The sequence below is a fragment of the Equus przewalskii genome, chromosome 21, assembly GCF_037783145.1.
Source record: "Equus przewalskii isolate Varuska chromosome 21, EquPr2, whole genome shotgun sequence".
NCBI lineage: Eukaryota > Metazoa > Chordata > Mammalia > Perissodactyla > Equidae > Equus > Equus przewalskii.
Genome location: NC_091851.1, coordinates 30,821,436 through 30,842,870, shown reverse-complemented (window position 1 = coordinate 30,842,870; position 21,435 = coordinate 30,821,436). Strand labels below are relative to the sequence as shown.

At 56.3% G+C, this 21,435-nt stretch overlaps 1 protein-coding gene and 1 long non-coding RNA gene across 5 annotated transcripts in view; one reads left to right on the top strand and one right to left on the bottom strand.

The window, feature by feature from the left end:
* The window catches only part of PLCG1 (phospholipase C gamma 1), a 35,456-nt gene that overhangs the window by 1,890 nt on the left and 12,131 nt on the right, over nucleotides 1-21,435 (bottom strand). For 2 of the 4 annotated variants that reach the window (XM_070589220.1, XM_070589222.1), the window contains 30 exons: nucleotides 13,771-13,923; nucleotides 13,578-13,671; nucleotides 13,362-13,409; nucleotides 10,939-11,023; nucleotides 10,761-10,844; nucleotides 10,496-10,530; nucleotides 10,201-10,273; nucleotides 10,000-10,101; nucleotides 9,646-9,764; nucleotides 9,471-9,556; nucleotides 9,277-9,397; nucleotides 8,339-8,507; nucleotides 8,069-8,191; nucleotides 7,885-7,986; nucleotides 7,617-7,804; nucleotides 7,107-7,307; nucleotides 6,909-7,028; nucleotides 6,633-6,813; nucleotides 5,587-5,664; nucleotides 4,616-4,719; nucleotides 4,293-4,389; nucleotides 3,938-4,007; nucleotides 3,306-3,463; nucleotides 2,534-2,630; nucleotides 2,146-2,370; nucleotides 1,919-2,067; nucleotides 901-1,015; nucleotides 620-781; nucleotides 430-518; nucleotides 150-337 (listed from right to left, as the gene is read on the bottom strand). In XM_070589220.1, the coding sequence (XP_070445321.1) occupies nucleotides 150-337; nucleotides 430-518; nucleotides 620-781; nucleotides 901-1,015; nucleotides 1,919-2,067; nucleotides 2,146-2,370; nucleotides 2,534-2,630; nucleotides 3,306-3,463; nucleotides 3,938-4,007; nucleotides 4,293-4,389; nucleotides 4,616-4,719; nucleotides 5,587-5,664; nucleotides 6,633-6,813; nucleotides 6,909-7,028; nucleotides 7,107-7,307; nucleotides 7,617-7,804; nucleotides 7,885-7,986; nucleotides 8,069-8,191; nucleotides 8,339-8,507; nucleotides 9,277-9,397; nucleotides 9,471-9,556; nucleotides 9,646-9,764; nucleotides 10,000-10,101; nucleotides 10,201-10,273; nucleotides 10,496-10,530; nucleotides 10,761-10,844; nucleotides 10,939-11,023; nucleotides 13,362-13,409; nucleotides 13,578-13,671; nucleotides 13,771-13,923 (3,616 nt within the window). The other 2 variants (XM_070589221.1, XM_070589223.1) reach the window with 2 other exon arrangements.
* LOC139078232 (uncharacterized) lies at nucleotides 236-4,112 on the top strand. The gene is made up of 2 exons (XR_011531105.1): nucleotides 236-364; nucleotides 1,559-4,112. It is a non-coding gene; the product is annotated as an uncharacterized lncRNA (long non-coding RNA).

The window sequence follows — 21,435 nt, the reverse complement described above, 5'->3', positions numbered from 1 at the left end:
TTATAGCCCCACGGGACAGCTCCAAACCAGATAATTATAACTCTTCTACCAAGGAGAGGTACCAAAGAAGGACTGAGCCACTCCTTCCTGTCTCTCCAGCACCCTTTCCTTCACGTGCACACTGGCTACCTACCCTCCATCCCCCTCACCTTCGTTCCCGACTGTCAAAATGGTCTGCAAGGTGCTCCTGGGAGATGCGAAAGTCCTCAAATGGCTGCTGGTAGCGGGCTTCAAAGGAGCCTTCCCGGGCCCGGCCATGAAACAGCTGGCCCGAGGCATCAGAGCCCCGTTCCCGCAGGGACGTACCACTGAAGGGACTGAGGTCGCCGTTCTCCTGCTTCAACAAGGGCCAAGTGCACCAGAGGTCAGTGACTCCCCTGCATGTCACGGGGCTGCCGCCCGGCTCTCACCCCACCCTGCTGCAGTTACCTTGGCAGGGAAAACGTCGATCTTGACGAGCAGGGAGGCCAGCTCCAGGTCCTCACTGTAGTTGTTTTTCAAAGGCACCGCTCTATATCCTAGGAGGAGGAAGGCCTGTCCCTCAGCCCAGGAGGGAGCCAAGCAAGGCCCCCCTCACCAGCCAGATCACGGGGACATTGTCTCTAGGAAGGGTCCTCACCTGTCTTCAGGCCTTTCACCGGGAAAGTAGCCTGGGCCAGGAAGTTCTGGTCACTAAACATGTCTTCCTCATACACTACAAAGCGCAGGAAGGCGAATTCGGGGTTACTGATCTGGAAGTGGAAGGGCTTGGCTGGCCACACGGGGTTCAGTCCATTGTCCACTGCGAAAGCAAGGGCAACAGGCATCAGGGCACCACCGAGAGAGGACAGGGTCACTGGTGCGGAGGCACTTTCATGTCTCTGGGAGGATGAGGACAGTGAGTGGGGAAGCCTGACTCACCCACAAACTCTGTCTTCTGCTTGGTGCTGTCATACTCAGCTCCAGCCACCTCAATCTCCACAAAAGGACACACAATGCCTCGGCCATTCTTCGGCAGATGCCGGGCCCCCAGCACCTGTAAGGCAGGCAAAGATGAGCCTGGGATTGTCCTTTCTGCTCCTTTCAAGTCTCCACTATGCAGTGGAGGCAGTGCGCCCTCTGCTGGGCCCCAAGGACACTGCCCATTAAATCCCTCATGGCCCTAAAAAAAGCGTTGCCAACAAAAATTCATTTGAAGAAGCCTCAGCTTTGGCCACAATTTTCATGTGAGTCTTTATACTCTACTTCATGTTAAATCCATGCGTGTTTTAACATGGAATATTTAAATTACCTCCCCCCCAGGAAAAAAACAGAAATCTCTTTTCCAGGAAGAAGCACATGCTCACCCCATGCTGTCCTCAGTCCTCCTTCCAGACTCTGCTCAGACCCCACCCACCCTGAACCCAAGAGCAGTGGGCTGCCTATGTCACAGCTTCTCACTAGGGGCATCAAGGGTACTTAAGGACTGCTACAAAGGAGTGAGAGCTCTGAGGCCTCAAGGGGGTGGGGAAGGGGGCTCACTCTAGTTCAAGCCTTGTTCTCTTCTATTAAGTGCCATCTACCTTGTTCCTGCCCATAGGCCCCTGACTCACCAATGGCACTAGCGTCCTGCCCATCTTCTGCCTACTCCTGTCAGTGGCTACCCATGACTTGGCCTCACTGGACAGCCTGACTTCTTAGTGTCAAGAACAGGCTGTGTTTAGCCCAGCTGCCTCTGGTCCAGGCCACTCAGAACCCAGCACCACAGCAGAGACTCGTAGCTGCCTTTCCACCTCAGAGGACGGTTGTCTTCCTCAAGCTCAAGAACAGTCCACTGGCCGCCGCCCCCCCCCCCCCCCGCCCCGTCATATTAATCAGCACCTCAGTCCTGACTCCTGAAATGAGCCCCAGTGGAGCAGCTGCCTTCCCACCCTGAAGCCCACAGATGAGCACCACCCACCTCGATGCAGATGGCGCATGGCTCTAGCCCACGGAGGCTGCTCTTGTCAAAGGGGTCGAAGGCCTCGTCCCGCATGGTGCTTGGCTGCAGCACGTAGCCACAGTGCCCGCCGGCCATGAAGAGGGCCTGGTTCATCTGCATAGGCTTGTCTGGAAGAGCCAGATTATAGCAGCCTCCAGCTCAACCACCAGCAATGCCCCACCCCATCCCACAGGGCACCTCCTCACCTGGGGTCTGGAAGTTGAGGGCCACCAGCTGACTGCCACAGATCCACATGGGCAAGGGATCGTAATTGGAGGAGTCCAGCCGCTGGCCCTTGGGGTAGATGCGGGAGAGCTGGAGCCGGTTGTACTGGAGGAACTTCTTGCCTTTGGCCTTGTTCACATATTTCTCAGCCTTGGTTTCCGGAAAGGATGACATGTCCCGGTAGCAGGCACGTTCTGTGCCAATCTCTGGGCCAAACAGGGAGAACACTTACAGAGAGCCTACCCACCCAGGGAGTTACTGGAGGGTCAGCTCCCCCAACTCCCGTATAGAGGGACTAAACACTCTTCTTGTGTCTACCATGGAGGGCACCCAAATACACGCACACCCTGCCTGACCCTTGGCACTTACTCTCTTCATCAAAAGGAACAGGTCGGCAGTAGACAACAAGCTCGGAGAGCTCCAGGGCAATCTTCTTCCTCCGTTCCATCATCTTCCCCTCAGTGAGCTGGTGACACACAGAAGGCCCTGCAGCCCAGGCTAGAGCCCCGTCCAGAAGAAGGAAGCCCCTGCCAGCCTTGGGCATGCCCACACTGCGGGTGCTCTGGGCCCTTCCTCCTCCCCTTCCAGACTCCACTGGACAGTAAACAAGGGCCCTCTGGCCTCAGTCTGACACTGGAATTGTCCTTCCTCTTCTTTACTCCTGAGGATACACCTGCTCTCCAAGATTCTTAGGGGACAGGATCCTCATCACCATCATGCCCCAGTGACACCTCAGAGTCCTAGGGTTGGCTGCACTCCCCAGTGAGGCTTTGTGACCATTCAGTACCCAGCCTCCCTTAGGCAGTTTACACCACCTCATCCCTCCTAAGCCTCTGGGCACCCACTTCTGCCTCCAGCCCAGGACTTCTCCTCTTACCTCTGCCCTTATGTATCCAGTTGCCCACTAAGCAGACCCACTTCGATGTCCCACAAATATCTCAAACTCAACACATCCTAATGCCACAACGCTGTCTACATGTCTGTTTCTTCTGGATCCCTGCCTAGAGGTGGGGGCTGTGGCTGCACACCTGCGGCTGCTCCATTACTGTGGGGTCCTACAGGCCTCAGCCACCCAACAGGCTCACATGCTGCCCACCCAGCAGCCCCACGAGCACCCCCACGGGCTCCAGAAGGTTCTCACCCTGGCATCTGCGGTCTGGGCCACTTCTCGGATCTTTTTCACCCAGTCCTGCAGCTCCTCCTGAGAGTCAGCAGCAACATCCAGGGACCAGTGTGCCATGGACGCCATGCTGATGGAGAAGACGAAGAGCCGGTTGTTCTTGCCCTCAGGACGGATGGCTGGGAGAGCGAGAGAAGACGAGAGCTGGCAACAAGCATTTCTATGTCCCCCACTCCACACCCCAGGCAGCGGCTCAAATGAGTTCTCTCATTACCTATCCTCCTTCCCACACCCAGTGAGGGGGGTGGTCATGCTCTGCCAAGCCCATTTTACACCTGAGGACGCTGTAGCTCAGAGACAAGTCACTGCTGGGAGTGGTGGGCCAGGGCTCAAACCCAGGATTGTCTGACTCAGGCCTCTAACCTGGGCCATGGGCCCTTGCCCACCCCGTCTCCAAGCCTCTGTCGCACCCCGTGACCCAACCCATTAGTGCCTGGCACAGGGTGAGCATGCAGGGGTCAAAGCTGAGGGTGAAGAAGGGAGCCAGAGGTGTCCAAGTATGGGGAGAGTCAGAGTGAGGGCAGCCTTTGGGGGTCCAGCCAATGGCTTCTTCCCTCAAGGGACAATGGACAAGAGAAGGGATGGGTGCTCACCAATCTGACAAGCTGGCACATCCAAGACCCCCCGCAGCAAGTCCCCCAGAGGGCTGTTCTCGTCCAAGTGCTGTGGGAATCAAAGCCCACAAGAGCGTCAGCATGTCTGCTGTATACATGTGTGACGGGATGTCTATGTGTGTGCGACAAATACATCTTACCAGTGTACACATGACTACATAAACACAGCACGTGTATGTCAGAGATCATGGACAGCACGGGGGTATGCCTGGACCGCATGTGATGGGAGGCTGTGCATGCACAGGCACGCCTGACACTGTGTGTGATGCGTGTGTGCATGAGAAGAGACTCTGAGGATGGGAATCCTGTCCCACCAATGTAGCTTTGGTCTCACCTCCCTTTCAGGCTCCAGGGCCGCTGGACTGACCATTTCTTCCACGTAGTTGGATGGGAACCACAGCTGCTTCTTCCCACCATAGTCCCCTCGCCACCTGTGGAAGGCACAGGGTGCTGACCCCCAGCAACCACCCCAAACTCCCACGAGAAGGGTATCCCTTGTTGGGGGCCCCCACACCTAAGCCAGGCCAAGGGAGGCACTACTGGTACACGTGTGGGACGGACAACCAGCAAACATACGTCACTGGGGGCACATGCAGGGCCCTGTGCCTCCCGGCCCACCACACCCCAGGATCTCCAGGCCCAGGACCCAGGGCTCACCAGCCTCCCTCTTGCTTCTCCACATTCTGGATGATGGCGCTCTTGGTGAAAGTCAGCTCATCCTCTCTCTGGGCCTTGTAGTCAAAGAGGGCTTTAACTGCACACTGCAGAGGTGAGAAGTACCGGTTAAAGCAGACAGTCCCTCCTCGCCACTCTCCTAGCCTCAGGGCCCACGTGTGCACACGTGTGGTTGGACTTCCCAGCCAGGGCCCAGGTGGCAGGAGGTGGCACTGCCGGCAACGCGCCCTACTTACAGCCCTCACTACTGGCCCAGCAGGAGGCTCCAGGACAGATGTGACCAGGGACAGAGCCAGGGCCTCTGACACGGAAGCTCCTCAGGATCAAGGTGGAATCTTGCAAGCCCTGCCTGGCCACAGGGGGAACCTTGGATCTGCCCCTCGAAGTCAGGGCTGGTAGGCCAGGAAGGGAGTGTCCGCAGGTGCCCTGAGTGCCTCCCCTGGGACCTGGAAGCCTATGGGCATGGCTGGGATCCCATCATTTCTCCTCTAGAAAGTAGAAGGAGGAAGCTTCTCCCAGGTTCCCTGGCTGCTGAGGGAAGGGGGTGAGGAATAGGGCCCAGCTCCGTACTCCTTAGAGAACAAGGCAAAAAGAGGAAGATCCCGTCTGACAGATCTCCATGAGGTGAGGGACTGAGTGACAAAGAACTAAGTTTTCTGGCCGGTGTGCCCCACCCCTAGCCTGCTGCTGCCCAGGGAGGAAATGGGGGATACCCAGGAAATAGTCTGGAAGGGTCAGTGCTGACCCCCAGGGACAGCGTTGGGGAGGGGTCGGCCCCGGGAAAGCTGCGGTCGTACACCAACCACACATCTCTCACAACCTCTTGGGCCTCGGAAAACCACAAACACCACTTCTCCACAAAGACCACAGATGGGCCCTGAGCAGAGAGATGCAAGCCCCAAGCAGCAGGGGACCCTCCTCAGCTTCCTGTGCCCAGAGGCCCGAGGCTGTACCTTGAAAGTCGGCATAGGGTTTGCTTCCACATAGAAGCCAGGGTTGCGTCCCTCATACAGGGCCCCGTAGTCAGGCTCCTGGAAACAGGACAGAATGGGATATGTTAATTGCCAGAGATGCTGGATTCCATGTGCCCTCCTCCCCTACCAGTGCGGCTGGCCCCTACCTGGTTTTCCTCACCAGGTGGCAAAGTCTCCCCCTTCACTGGCACCTGGTCCACCAGGGTCCCCCAACCTCAGTGGGGATGGCCTCAGGGACCTGGCCTCATGCCCTCCTCTCTCCACGTTCTTACCCTTGAGGTCCACCCCACGATTCTAAAATCGCTGTTTCTGGAGGCCCAAACTGTTTCTGAGATATCTGCAGCGAGCCTCCCAGACACCACACATTCAGTGTTCTTGTTCAGTGGCTCACTCGTTCACTGCTGAGCCCCCTCCAACTCTGAGCCCCCAGTGGATGGCCATCCTCTCCCTGGCCACCTGTGTCCATTGAGAAGAAGAGTCTCAAGTGGACCTTGCATCCTGGACTCTTTCCTTCCGTCCAAGCCCACGACCCTAGTCCAGAGCCCTCATCGCCCCCTGCACCATCAGTCCTGCCTTCTTTCCTCACTGGTCTCACCCTTGTAGCTCTGCCCTCCACAACTACACTTCTGGAGCCTACTGTCCCCTGCCCTGGGGACAAGCCTCCAGCCTCGGACCTACCCTTTCCCCGTGTGAGCTCCAGGACCTCCTCACTTCACACCTTGACTCACGGGGATCTCTCTGCTTAAATGCTCATCTGATACCTCTTCACCTGCCTAACTCGTGTCCATCTTTGTAGACACAACTCAGACGTCACTCCCTCTAGGACACCTTCCTGGCGCCCAGTGGGCCTAAATGGCCCTCATAAGAGCTCCTATAATACCCCAGGCCTCTCTGTCCCGTACATCCAGATTACCCTGTAACTGTTAGACTCCGGGCCTGCCCAGCAGCTAGCCTGGGAGTTTCTGGAGGGCCACGCTGGTCTCTCCCCTGCCTATGCCATGCCCCCTTAACCACCAGGCCCTCACAGCTGTGCCAATCTTCTCCAGCGCCTCCTCGTTGATGGGATAGCGCAGTTTCATCTTGCGGTACAGCGGATGCTTCTCATAGTAGCTGATGAGGTCAACGAGGCTGTCAAACTCCGAGTTGCCCAGCATCACAGTCTGGCCCTCCTGCTGGACACGGCAATGCTTAATCTTGCCCTCGGCCCTTGACAAAGACAGAACAATCATACAGGGTCAGGGCAGCCCAGACCCAGGCATAGCCCTGTACCACATGCAGCACCCCAGGGCCACAGCCCTCACCGGAAGGATATGGCGTAAGAGTTGGGCTCATTCCGTTTCCGCACCAGGAATGCACCATCACGGGGGACACGCATCAGCATGTGCTCAGCCTGTGCTCTGGTCAGGCTTGCGTGGTACCACCTGAAGACAGGCCGGAACAAGTCAGGCTGTGGCCATCACCAGCCAGGTCCCCACCCTACCCCCTGTCCCCTCCCTCACTCTTTGCTCTCGTGGGCATTGGTCTGTGGGACAGGCTCTGAGAGGCGCATCTCAAATTCGTTGCAGCGCAGGGGCACCTGCTGGTAGTGTGTGATGAGGTCATAGAGGGAGTCAAAGACGAGGTTGTCTGTTAAGAAGAACTTGGGGGTCCCAGCATCCTGCCGAGAGTGGATCCTGCAGTGCTGGACTTTCCCGTTCCGCCTGAGGGAAGATAGGGAGGCAGTGAGAAGCAGGCCCAAGCCCTGAACACCATGCTCCACCCCAAGCGAAGCACCAAGTCTCAAAGTGGGAGGCAAACCTCCTAAGGAGCTCAAGTACCCCTATAGGAGGGGTGCCTCACACTAACCAAAAAATTAGGTATGTGCACACGTGCACAGGTGTGTGTGTGTATGACGCATATGCACATGATGAAATGATGTTTCACATGAAAGCCTGGAACAAAAACAAACTGGACCACAGCTATCTCTGGTGGTGCCATATCCACAAGCACACGCACTGGGAGTGGGTTACCAGAAAGAGAGGGTGTAGTCGCCCACAAAGGTCTCGCTCTCGCGCACTAGGAAGGAGCCATCGGGGGCCCCGGTCTCAATGCAGTACTCGGTGAGCAGGCGCTCGGCGATGTGCCGCCCGTCCCGTCCTGCCCCGAGCTTCCCATGGAACCACTTCTCGTTGGAGTGCAGCTCTGTGCTGCCGCTGGTCTGGGAAAGGGAGGGTGACAGCAAAGACATTCAGTGACTCTGACCCTGGCCTGGCCCCCAGCCCTGGGCTGGCCCCTCACCTCCTTGGGCTCCTCCTCATCCTCATTGCCCTGGTCACTGTTGGTCTCCTCAGAGTAGTAGATCTTGCTGCTGGTCAGAACAAAGTAGTGGGGATACCACTCCTGGGAGAGACCAAAGCGGGGCCGGTGAACAGAGCCCTCTCACCACCTTGCCTGCCACCACCCAGCCTGGCCTGGCCCTCACATGGTTCACAGGGTCCTCCAGGTAGAGGATGCCATTCTTGATGGAGTTGCTGATGTCGTTCTCTGAGTACATCACAGATGTAGGCACCTCCTCATAGGCACTACCCTCAGCCAGCTTCTTGTGCTGTGGGGGGCAAGCAAGGACATGGCAATGCTGGCCCCAGTCTCACAGCTCCAGCTCCTCACCCAGGCCTAGATCAACAGCTGGATCGACGGCCTGGGGGATGCACTGAAAAAGTGTGGGTGCCCCCCATCAGCCCACCACCCCCACCTTGATAAGGATCTTCCTCTTGAGCTGATTGGGTGAAGGCAGCCCATCTGCGGCGATGTCCACAGGCTTGGTGAGGAGTGTGTCCCCGAGCACCTTCTTGAAGTACTGGGCCATGTTCCTTTGCTGGGCAATACTGCAGTGGTCCTCGATGGACAGGATGACCGGGTACCTGCAGGGTAGAGGACCAGTGCAGTGACACACACCCTGCGATTCCGCAGAATCAAGGCTCAGTCCAAACAGCCCCTCTCAGAGTGAGGTGTTAGGATCTAAGGGCCTGGGGGCCCTGCCTATAGGGGAGCTATCCCAGAGAAGAAGCAGGCCCCGGCCAGTGGAAGGGTGGCAGGGGTCCTACAGGGGCAGCTATGGTGCAGCAGAAAGAAAGGGGTGGGACTGCTACAGATAGGTGTCCCCAGAGCTGGGCCAGCATGGAGGCTGCCCCAGTAGTGCAGAGAGACATCCCGCACCAATGAGCTCAGGAGAGATGAGAAGGAGCCTCCAAATTCAGCTACTGGGCGACCTCTGGTGATCCCTTCAGTGAGGCATGAAAGACTAGCGACCACGGCTTAGGGGGGAATGGGACTGCAGAATGGGACACAGGGAACACACAATTTTCTGGGCTGTGAAGGGAAAGGAGTTGGTAGGACAATGGGCGAAAGAGGGCAGAGTTAAGGAGGTAATTTCTGAGGACAGGAAGAGCTTGACTATGTTCCCCAGCTAAAGAGAAGGACCTATGAAGAGAGCGGGCCAAGGATGCAGGCAACAGGGAGGAACTTGGGAAGCAATGCTCAAGCAAGCAGCAGGAGAAGAGGAGAAGCCAAGAGGTAGGACGAAGATGAAACGCAGGAGGAGTGGGGACAGAACATTGAGGGGTCCCTCTGACCTGTCATAGGAGAGAGCTAGATTCCAAACTGATGCCTGGGTCTCCCACCCCGACTCACTCTGAGGCCACAAAGGCATGCTCCTTGATGGTGTGCAGGACATCTGAGAACTTGATCTTGGTGGTAAGGGTGTGTCCGTGGTAAATGACAGGCATCCCGTCTGGGCCGTCCCAACAGTCCACTGGGGAGCAACATGACCACAGTCAAGTGGGCAGGCCTCCCATCTTCCTCCCCCAGCCCCGGCCCCCACGCACACTCAATGCAGCGACAGCCCATCCGCAGGCAGCGAGCATAGGCTTCCAGGGAGGACTCGCTGGAGAACTGGTCCCCGGTCAGATACCTGGACAGGGAAAGAGAGGCAAGGGTGCTCAGGTGAGCCCTGTCCCGCCCAAGGTCGGACTACTGGGCGAGGCTGACAGAGCCACTCACGTATTGTGCGAGGAGGAGATCCAGTAGTGGGAGAGAGGGTTGTTCATGGTGTCTGGGCACACTGCATCCAGCTGTGAGTTCCACACACTGTTCTCTTTGGAGAATAGGAAGGTGACGAACTGTCCAGGAACAAATGTGGAAGGAAAGAGAAACTGAGCCCCTGCCCTAGCCCACTGGCATGGGGGTGGTGGGAAGGAGACAGGGTGCTTGGTCTCAACTGGGGTGGGCAAGTGCGCAGTGGGGAGGAACAAGGTGGCATCATCCCTAAGGAGAATCTGGCTCCTGGGAACCAGGTGGAATTCTGGTCAGCTCTGCCCATTCTCTCTGACAGAAGGGGTGAAAGGGAGGCCTCACCTCGTCCAGGAAGAAGTATGGCTCCTCAATCTCTCGCAAGGGGTCTCTGAGGAAGCTGAGCATAAACTCCTGCACCTGGAGCCGGTCAACAGCCCACAGCTCCTGTCGGGGTGGGGAGGGTGGGGACATGTGAGAGGCTTCCAGTCAGTGATGAGTCTGGCCCCTCTTAGGAACCCTGGTCCAGCCCCAGTCCAGCCATACCCCCTGGTACTCGAGGAGAAACTGCTGGAACTCAGGAAGTGACACTCGGCAGAGCTCTGGCCGCTCCCCAGCCCTGCAGGGGAGAAGGGAGGTGCCTGGTGGCCAGGTGGCTAACATGGTCCACAGACGAGGGGCCCCCTTGGAAGGAAGAGCCCACCTCCCAGCCAGCACAGCTGCCTAGAATGGTCCCGCATGGCTCACCCCTCCCACTGCCTCCCACTTGCATCATGAATCACCCAGAGGAGAGCTGAAGGGGGCCCAGGGGAGAACCCCACTTCCCCACTTCAAACCAAACCTCAGGGCACTGGCTTCCAAGAAAGGGAGGTCCATCTGCAGGAGACAGAAGCTGGTCAGAGCGAGAGCCCCTGGAGGCCACGTGGGAAAGGGGCTCTCAGGAAGAAAGGCTGGGGCAGCAGATGGGGGCAGGCCTCAAGAGGAGAAAAGCTGGAGAAATGACACCCCAAAAACCCCCAAGCAGAGCAGCAGGGCTGAGGCAGGCAGGACTGGGGCTAGGGTCGGGGAGCGGGGCAAGGGCCATGGGGGGCAGGTGGCTCATGCACCGTCTTCTGGGCGCTGTACATGAGGCTGCGGTACAGCTGAGCAAACTGCCCATAGGTGATGTCGCTGCTGCGCTGCTCCAGGTCCTGCACGGGACAGAGCAGGACTGCCAGTCAGGCCCATTGGCCAGGGGCTCCCAGCTCCCCTGCCCGACCTGCAGATGGCCCAGCAGGCCCTTACCGTTAGCCGCTCTCGAAGGAAGCGCATGTTGGGGACCCGGTAGTTGACCTGGGACAGCATGTTCTTCAGGTCCTTGGCTGATATACTGAGGAAACAGGGACATCCTCAGTGGCCTTACCCAACCTCTCATGACCTCTGACCTGTGGCCTGAGTCCACCTGGGGTTGGACAGGTAAACAACACTACTCTGAAGTCCTGAGGGTAAAGCTGGATCAAAACTCTTGGGGTGACCAAAGGAAGTCCGTTCCTTTCTCTGGGCCTCAGTTTCCCTATCTGAGCAAAGCCAAGCCCACGATTCTGGCCAGGAGTGACCAGGCTCAGTCCAGTGGCTCAGGCATGGGGGGAAGGGAGCCAATCTTCAGCTTCCCCCCCGCCCCTGCTCAAGCTGCACCTCTGGCCCCTCAGTTCTCCGAGGCAGCAGGAGGGCCATCCAGGACAGAGGGAGGCAGGCTCCAGCAGGGCTCCCTCCCGAACTCCCTGTGAGGAGCAGCTAGCGCGATTCCCCTGGGATGCTGGGAGTTCGGGCCTCAGCACCCAGGCAGCACAGGAGAGGGGAGGTCGTCCTCAGCCAAATACCACTGCTGGCGACTGGGCACTCTCCTGGGGTCTGACAGGGAAGCAACCCTGTCCTTCAGGGGGGCCCTGCCCAAGATGTGGGGCTAGGGGACACTGCTGGGCCTGGGCACAGGATGAAAAGATGAGTGGAAAGAGAGGCTTTCTGTCCTGGAAGGTGATGTCAGGGAGGGGAGGGCAGGCACCCCTCCTCCTGTCCAAGAGCCTGGCAGGTAGCATAGAGCTCTCTGAGGGGATTCAGCTCTGTACTGAGTGGTCCTGGCCACCATCCACAAGTGCTGTTCAGCAAGCACTTGCTCTGTGCAGGCGCCAGCTCATCTGACCCTCAGCCACCCAGGAGGCAAACTCTGTCAAGGTCCTCACTTGGCAGGCTAGGAAACTGCTGCATCACCAAGCTCACCCTCTCTGAACGCTTTCCCATCAGCATCACCAGCAGCCTGTTATCTCTGCCACTAAAACCATCTGTCTTGCTCCTGCTTACCTCTCCAGCTACTGCCCCCTTCTCTGCTCCCCTTCACGGCAACGCCCTGAAGGGGCCATCCATGCTCCCTTTCATTCCCTGAACCCCCTCCCCACTCCTACACTGCCTGTCTCTAGGCCACCCACTACTTCTGTGCTGTCAAGTACAAGGGGCACCTCTCAGTCTTCTCCGCACTTGACAAGTCCTGGCACAGCGGACCACTCTCTTCTCCCTGGGCTTCCAGGACTCTGCACCCTCCAGGTTTCCCTCTTACCTCACGAGCTGCTACTTCCCTTGGCCAGCTCCTCCTCACCTACCCCATCCCCAGTATCCACTGGAGCAGCCTGGGACCAGCCACTGGCCCTCTTCCCTTTTCTTGCTGCGCTCACCCCCAGATGTTACCCCCAGATGATCTCCAGCCTCAAGGCCTTCTGTGTCATCTAGAGGCTCCCCAGGTAACATCTCCAGCCCCAACTTCTCCCCTGAACTCATTCTATCCCCTGAACTCATTCTACCCACCTGCCTACTCAACATCTCTACCTGGACATCTAAGGGCATCACAGATCTTAACACGCCCCAAATGAACTCCTAAGCTGCCCCCAATGTGCTCCTCCCACAGCCTTCACCATCTCAGTCAATGGCAACTCCACCTTTCCAGATGCTCAAGACAAAAGCTTACTGTCATCCTCGACTCCTCTCTTCCTCTTGCACCCCAAAATCAATCTGTTAGGAAATTCCATTGGGATTTACCTTCGAAATATGGTATAGCCAAAATGCGACCGCCTCCTACCACCTTGACCCTGACCTGGCCCTGTTCTCTTTCACGTGCACTGTTGAAACTGCTTCCTAACCGAGCTCTCTGGCTCTGCCCTGCCCTGGACTCTCCATCAGCAGCCAACAAACCTGTGTGACTGAGGTCAGGTCACGTCAGGCCTCTTTTCAAAACCCTCCGTTGTTGTTCATCTCTTTCACAGCAACAGTCAAAGGTCCTTACCATGACCTGGTCTTTATCCCCCGCATTGCTCCTTAGCCCCTCTGGCTGTCACACCAAGGCCTCAAAGCCATGAGCTTCAAGGCACCTCCTCACACACTACAGGCCACCCTGACCCTCTTTCTAGGACATGCAGAGGCAGTTCTGCACTTCCTGTCTCTGCTCACAGTGGCAGGACACACAGCTTACTGTCCTTGTCCTCTCTCGCCAGCTTGCACCAAGGCCATCAGAGGGCTTTCTGCAGGAAGGTGCTTGTGCCGGCACCACTGCCCGCCCCTCAGCCCTGCTTGAGGCAGGTCCTCTGGTCCTCTGGTTCTCCAGGCAGCTGCTAAGAGGTGTGACTACTGTTCTGGCTGCCCCAACCCACCCTGCTGGGCTAGAGTCACAGCTCAGTACCTACCGGTCCTCACGGTTTCGATCCACTGAGTAGAACTGCTTCCGCAGCCACCTGGAGGGAGAGAAGCCTGAGGTGAGGGCCACTTCTCTGACCAGGGCCAGGCTAGGGGAGGACATCAGCAGGCAGTGCTGGGCACAGGGAGGCCTGCGTCCCTGCCCCTGCTCCCTAGAACCTAATGCTCCTGCCCCTAATCCCAACCATATCAGAGGTGGTTCTTACCTCTCAATCTGCAGGGGTGTGGCCGCCTGCAAAGTATCCTCCATCAACCAAGTTAAGCCCTTGATCCACATGTTCACTTCCTCCTCGGATGTAGCTGTAAGCAAGGGGTGAACAGTGAGCTGAGGAGAGGGCTGGGAGCCAGCGGACACTCCCCTTCTCCCCTGACCGCCTCCTCCAGCCCCGTGACTCCTACCTTGCAGGCTCAGGGTCTTCAGGCGGAATTCCATCCCATACAGGATGACAAAGCAGTGCGACTGATCTGGTCGGAAAGCAGGGTCCTCTTGGTAGCGATCAAAGTCCCGAGAGGTCTTCCCTGGGCGTATCTCCTTGATTTCACGAATGTCAACTAGGAAGGCAGAGAAGAGGCCAAGCTTAGGCTGGGGTCTCAGAGAGTCAGCACCGAAACAAGGGCAGCCTGGTATCTTCACTCATTCCCACACTCTCCCTCAGGGAGAGACCACAAAGAGAGACACCTCCTTGAGCGGCAGAGTCAAGACCACTCACAGTCCCAGTGGGTGATAAAAGAGACCTGGGCTAAGTCTACGGACAGACTTCTGCTAAAAACTGAGAGGTCTCAGCGAGCTGTCTGGAGAAGCAGGGAGCTGCATCCTGCGTACCTGCCCTTGCTGAGAACACAGGCGAGTCACTCTGACCTGGAAAAAAGCTGGACTCTAGAAAGAGAAATGGGGACCCAAGGCAGTTCTGTGAGAACCATTTCCTGACACAAAGTACACAAACCAAATCGTAAAGTCCCAAGGGTAGGGCGGGGGCTGGGCAGGCCCGAATGGGTCTCAGGATCCATGAGAGCAAACAGGGATCAGGCCCAGAGAACCAGTGCACACTGAAATGGCCTGCCTCCTGAAGACACCTCCAAGCAAGTGTCAGGAAAAGGTCTAGTCCCCCGAGGCAGCAGCTGTCCAAGGGGACATTTCCCCCATCCTGGCTATCAAAGGGCCTGCGCACACTCCTCCGCCCTCACACAGCACACGCCTGAAGGGCAGACGCCGCCGAGTGACTCATTTAACTTGTCATAGTCTCAGTTTTACCATCTACAAAGCAAAGAGCTTGAGTGAATTTCTCTAGAGGGCAGGGTGGCAGAAAAACATGCACAGGCTCTGGAGTGAGACTGCCTGGGCTAGAATCCCAGCTCCACCTCATGTTAGCCGTGGACCTCAGCAGAGTGACACCCACTCTGATCCCACTGCTTCATCTGTGAACACACGTAACAAACCACAGTATTGTGAGGATGTTCATAAGATCAGTAGTTATGATAGCCCAAAGCGCCCAGCCCTATAGGTGGCACATGGTGGGAGCTCATTCAATGCCAGCCAGCTCCCTCCCCTGAGTCCGCTCAGACCACAGCTGCTGGTCCCAGGCCTGGAGAGGGCCCTGGCACTCTGCAGCATAGGGAAGGGTTGCCCCCAGGCACACACCCACACTATCCCCTGGTGCTGGCAGGGACCCTGGACAGAGAGCAGACTTTCCAGGCCAGGCAAAGAGACAGATTCAGGAGGATCAGGTCAAACAGAAGTCTGCCTTAGCACCAGACACAACTCTCCCTTAGCTCTAGAGCCTCTTCACATGCTCTCAACCCAGACTGGCCTAGACAATTTGGAGCCAGTAGCGGGGACAGCACGCTGCCTGGCCAGCATCTACCCCAGGAGCCCTCTCAGCCCAAAGTGTACACCACCTGGCTGGAATGTGGCCACCAGGCTCTCTTCCTGTCTCTCTAGCCACAGCTATGCCCCATCTATCCCACCTCGAATATGGCATTGCTTCTGGTCCCAACCTGACCTCCCCTGCCACGACACTACTCATTCTGTCTGGGCCCTGCTCCCATGCCCTTGGCAAATCCCTTGGGCCTGGTCTTCCAGCTGAAAGCTCCAACCTTCCTGCCAGTTGACACTGCCTCCACCCCACCTTCAATGGGCCATCTTTCCTGAGTCTTCTGAATCTTCATTAAAATGTGTTCTGATCCCTTCCAAGGCCGCTCACTAAGGGAGAACATGCTCCTCCTCCGGCCTCCAAAATCCTTCATGATGGAGCTCAGTGATTTACCTCCCCAGCTTCTGCCCTCCATCTTCTCTGGGACTAAGCTGGACCAAGGGCAAGAACAGCCAGTGCTTCCTGTCCCCCATTTCATCCTGATCCCCAGCTGGGGACTGTCTACCTCCCAGGCTCTATTCTCACCCACCAAAGACCCAACTTGGAAGAATCCTTCTGCAGAAATCATACCCTTGACACCTGTTGGCACTACATGTGTGTGCGCTCCTCATCTCCCCCTAGGCTAGGCAGGGCCCATCCAGTGCTTGCTGAATGAATGAACAAATGAAAAAAGCAGGTGGGGGCAGAGGCAACAAAATGAGAGTGGAATTTTAAAAATGAGCAGTTATATTTAGGTAGTAAACAGGGAGGGGGGAAATTGAGTCACAAAGACCCAGCCTGAAAAGACAGAGTTTCCAAGGATGGAAGGAGGAGCTGAAGAGGGGAAATGCCCAGATCAGAAACTGCAGAATAACCACAAACTCTGCCCTTTGAAACAGAAACCAGCATGCTTTTCCGGTGCAGAGCTGCTGTTATCTTCCTCCCACACCTCTCACACCGGCACACAACCTCACACGCACAAATACATGCAACAGGCCAGGGCCTGCGTGGTCCACAGCCTAGGCCCTTCCTCTTAGCTGCCCACCAGTCATTGAGGTAGTCCAAGATGTGGCTACCACCTGGCAAACAGATGGTCGGTCCGAAGTCTGCAGTCAGGCCACATGCAGCCAGAGACAGACAGACACACACACACACACACACATACACACACACACACTCAGGCCACATGCAGCCAGAGACAGACACACACAGACACACACACAGACACACCAAACACAGACACAGACACACACACTCTCTGCCACTAAGCCCTATGTGAACTTCTTGGGCTGCCCTGTGCTCCTGGGCCGGCACATTTCCACTGAGACCAGGTAGAGGCAGAACAGGCTCCTGCCCAAGAAAGGAACCAGGTCAACAGAGAGCAGCTCCAGGCCAGGCGTCCAAGTCGCCCAAGCTCTGCTGGCCACACTTGGCCCCTTGTACGTCCCCCATAAGGAGGAGCCAGGCTGGCCCTGGTGCCCTCCAAGTCCATCAAGCCAAGAGCAGGCTGAAAGGATGTGACACCAGAGTGCGACACTCTAGTAGGTTCTTAACAGCCATATCCTGTGTGACCTCCCAACCTACCCCCCATCCTCCTGCCTCCCAGAACAAATACAGCAGTGTCCCCTTTCCTGAGAGAGCCAGGGCTGGTCCCCCAGGACTGCCAGCATGGGGAGAAGACTCCCTGGGACAGGCATGGCTTCTGCCCTAGTTGGGGGGAGGGGGCAGGCAGAGCCACCCAGCATGGTCTGACTCAGACCTGCAGTGGAACAGGAAGGGCAGGAAGAGAGATCCTCCCAGGACCTGGGAGCCTGGGGAGAGAAGCAGAACTGCTCAGAAGAGAGGAGAGTAGCATCCTATTCCCAGAGACCCATGGCCCAGTGCTCCTCCCCACTCAGAACCATGGGAGAACAACATTCAGGGGAACAGCAGAGAAAAGAAAAGCCAGAGGTACTGAAAGGTCCTTGCTAGGCTGGAGACAAGAAAGTGAGATGGGGAACCTTCTGAGTACAAGGGCAGGAGCCTACAACCAGTGGGCCAGGCCAGTCTGATGTGTAGCATAAGGGAATGTAGAGCTTTTGCTGATGTCAAAGGCTCATCCCCAAGTTCACCCCAACCTGAGGGCCTGGGATTCCCTCGGTGGAACCCAACCAGCTTAGCCCATCAGGAACTCCAGTGTCCAAGGACCAGATCTCTGAGGCCCATGCCAAAGCTGCCCAGGCTTCAGGATTGGTGTGGGCGTCACCATTCCAAGCACGGCCCTTGCGGGCAGTAACAGGATAAGCTGCCTGGGTGGTGAAGGGGATTCAGTCCCTGGCATTTAATCACCCATAAACTTTCATGAAGAAATAGAGACTAGCCCTGTTCGAGAGACTTTGGGGTAAAGAGCGACTGCCCACAGGAGAGCTGAGGACCGTCTCACAGGCCAGGCTGTCTAGTGCTCTGGGCAGAAGTCTGGGGGCCCTGGTGGTGATGTGCCTCCTCCCACCCCTTCAGGAAGCTTGCCCTGACCACTCCCCTCCTGAAGGCCGCCCAGGCCTAGCAGAGGAGGACCACATAGGTCTTCAATTCTAGCTGTGCAGCCCTGGGCAGTCCCTCACTCCTCTGGCCTCAGACTATCCATCAGTAAACTGGGAATTCCCCCTACATCACAGAGTTGCAGTAAGGGCCCTGCCAGGAACCATTAGTCCTAGTCGAGTCTGAAGGAGCCTGCCCCCTGCCTGTGTGCCTAGTGCCATCGACGGAGGGTCTATGTAAGCTGGCAGCAGGGAAGACAACTGTGCCATCTGCCAGGCTTTGCTGGGGGCATACTCAAACCTAAAGCTGGGAAATAGCTGCCTTGGCCCATGGAAAAGAAATCCAAGTAGCCATTTTCCAAGCTCAAAAAGGGGTCTGGCAGGCATGGGGCACCATGGAGGAGGGGTGAGACTCCAGGGCCTGAGTTCAGACCAGCAATGCAGACGTGCTCTAAGCCAGAGGCCGCTTCCTGAGCCTGCAGCACCCAGCCTGTTGCAGCCACAACACCCCACCTACACACACACCAACAGCTGAGGCATGTGCACCCCACCACCTCACATATGGTGGGGTACTAGAATGAGAGACTAACAGATCCGAAATCACAAAGACCAAGTTTTGGATCCTGTTTCCAAGTGTACAGCTTGGGCCTTGGGCAAGTCTGCTCTCTTCTCTGGTAGGTCACAGATAAAGCCAAGGCTTTAGTGAGGGTGAGCCAGCCATAAACCCTTCATATGCAGACAGACTACTACACAAAGATACCCACAAGGGAGAGTCAGCCTAGGACTGCTCTGACCACCGCCCCCAACCTCAGATTGGTTTTTATGCAGAACGAAACATGCTCGCTGCCTGGAGGCAGGGGCGAGCACTAAGCATTGAGGCAGAATACCACGAGACTGAATTTGCAAAACCCAAAGTTGGCAAGACCAGAGGGGAGACCCTCTCTTCCCTCCTCTCTTGGCCCAGGGGGAGACTACTTGCCTGAGACCATAGAAACTAGAGACCAGCAGTTACTCAAAGCAGAGGTCTGGGTCAAGCACGCCTGGAGAGTAACTGCCTTCTGGACATCCCAGTAATGGCAGTCACTCTCCCTTTAAGAGACTCAGTTTCCTCGTCTGAGTCATAGAACTGATCTCAAGCACTCTGGGAGCTGTGCAGCTAGACAGCAACAAAGGATATTACTGCTGCTGCTCTCAGGGTCAGCTGAGAACTTGCTTCTGCAGGAGAGAAGGGCCATGGAATAGCACCCACTCCGCTGGGTGGGGAGAGGAGAGAGTGCCATGACAGGGACAAGCTAAATGGCAGAAAGTCATTCTGGAGCCTGGGAAGGGGTAGAGGAAAATGACCACAGTGAACCTGTCTGTGCTCGGCTCCTCTAAAGACAGGGCTGCTTCGTGTCTCAGAATCCTGCTCCTGACCCATCCCCCACAAACATCAGGCCAAGCCACAAGTTCCCCACCAGTGCATAAAGTTCCAGTGCATCAGGATGACCACTGTAGGGATGTGCAGAGGGGCAGCACTCCTGTTGACCAGGCAGAGTCCCAGGATAACAGGAACCCCAGGGAAGAGAAAGGGGGTGACAAGCCTTTTTCAGGGTTCCTTAAGGAGCATGGTCCATGAGAATCAGCCAGTCCTGCTCTGGGGGATTAAAACATGGCTTCACCTTGACTACAGCAGGCCCTGGAAGGGGACAGGGAGCCCAAGCATCAAATCCAAGACTCTAAATTAGACCCAAGTTTCTTGGTCAGGAACTCGTGTCCTAGTGTCCCCTGCCCTCAACAAAGCCACTTTCCAAACATCCCTACACAGACAGAGGTCCCCCAAACCTACTGGCTCATTAACTACCCATCAGGCAAAGAGATGTACAGAGAAGAATCATGACCAAAACATGAGCAAGGTGGGCTGGAGGCAGAGCCCACTTCTGAGCCTCATTTTCCTCATTTGCAAACTGGGGTCACCTCTGCTGCCTGGCACCTCCTTCACAGGCTACTGTGAGATGTCAATGAGACAGGAGACACGAGAGTGATCTTACCAGAAAGAGACAGGAGGATACACGAAAAATTAAACTTCCAAAATGATGAAGACATGGCCAAGAAAACCACCACTACCACCACCACCACAACAAAAACAGAAGGAAATGGCACATATCACAAATTTCTGGACATGAAACATGCTTTCACTGAAATATTTCTCTTAGAGAGTTTTCACTTTATAAGATATCTCAGTTAATTGATGTCAACTGCAATAGAAACTACCCACATAAAAATGCATGTAAATATACTGTGCAAATTAAAAAAAACTGCAACTCATGATAAATATGAAAAGTCTTCTTAAAGTCTAAAGAACCTGAAAGAGGTAAGTGAATATTACCTGGACAGGTCCGTTCCCCTCTGGGGATTTTCACTCCCTGCACCAGTGGGGCTGTGGAGCTCTTGCTTCCCTCCAGGCCTGTGTGCCCAGCCCTGCAGAGGGCCCTGGAGGAAGTAGGGGGAAAGCCCAGCCCCTTCAAAAGAGTCCAAGTTCAATCAAGGCAACGAGATCCACAGACCCCAGCCCCACATCGGCTCCCAGCACTCCCTCTTACCTCTGAGCCTTTGCACATGCCAGGCCTACCTTCCTACGTAAGTCTCCGTCAGGCCCAGCCCAGTGGCATATTCAGTGCTCCACCACTCTCGTCACCGTCTAGTGCTTTCTGGTGTCTAGGCCACTGGCGTGTGATCTCCCCAAGGAAGAAATCACATCTGACTCTTCTCTCCATTCCCCAAACCAAGGTCCTGGGGAGGCCTCAGAACGTTTACAGAGTGCTTAGGAGAAGGAATGAACACGTGAGAGTTAGACTCCAGAACTAATTATCTAAAAGAGGCAGCAAAGGCCACAGATGCTCAAAGATGGTATCAGGGATGGCTCCCTGGAGGAGGTGGTGCAGTGGAACAACAAAGGCTGAGGAACTACAACAAATATGCAAATGTTTCGGTCAGTGAGGTGACTATGGGGACAGAAAAAAGAAGAACCAGGCAGTTTTGGGGGACATGGCTCTTGGGGGCCAGCACAATCTGGAAACACTGGGAAGTCCCTGCACAAAGGTTCCTGCAGCCAGTGGGAAACACGGGAAGCTAATGAAGCTCCGGAGAAAACAGAACAGAAGAAGCAGGGCTCCCTGAGCACCATGCCCTGCTTGGCTCTAAGCCAAAGACACCAGAGTGGGTCCCAGGGGTCAGGAGAGGCGTGCAGATCTTCCCGGAAATGAGCTCTCATCAAGCACCCTCTCCACGCACAGCCTGGGCAAACAGACGAGCCATTCCCAGTCCTCCTATCCCTCAAGTGAGCCATCTCCTTCATCACCCTCCAAAGAAACTACACACCCAGGGCCTTAAGGAGCACAAATGGAGCTGAGTCTTCTCCTCCAGAGGATGCTGAGATGGAGAACGGAAGCCTCAAGGGGAAGCGACTGCCATCCAGCCAATTCCTGGCCCCATACTTTTGCCACCCTACACACAGAGGTTCCTGCACAGCTCCCCAAAAGTAGGGCACTGCACCCCAGAGCTCCCTTCACAGGGAGCCAGAGGTAAAGGGACTCTACACCCCAGGGTACCTGTCCCAGGATGGGACATGCAGCTTTGACAGAGTCTTCACAGCTCTGAAGGAAAAGGATGGAGGTGGCTGAAGAAGAGACAAGGAACCTGGACACGGAGGGAAAGGA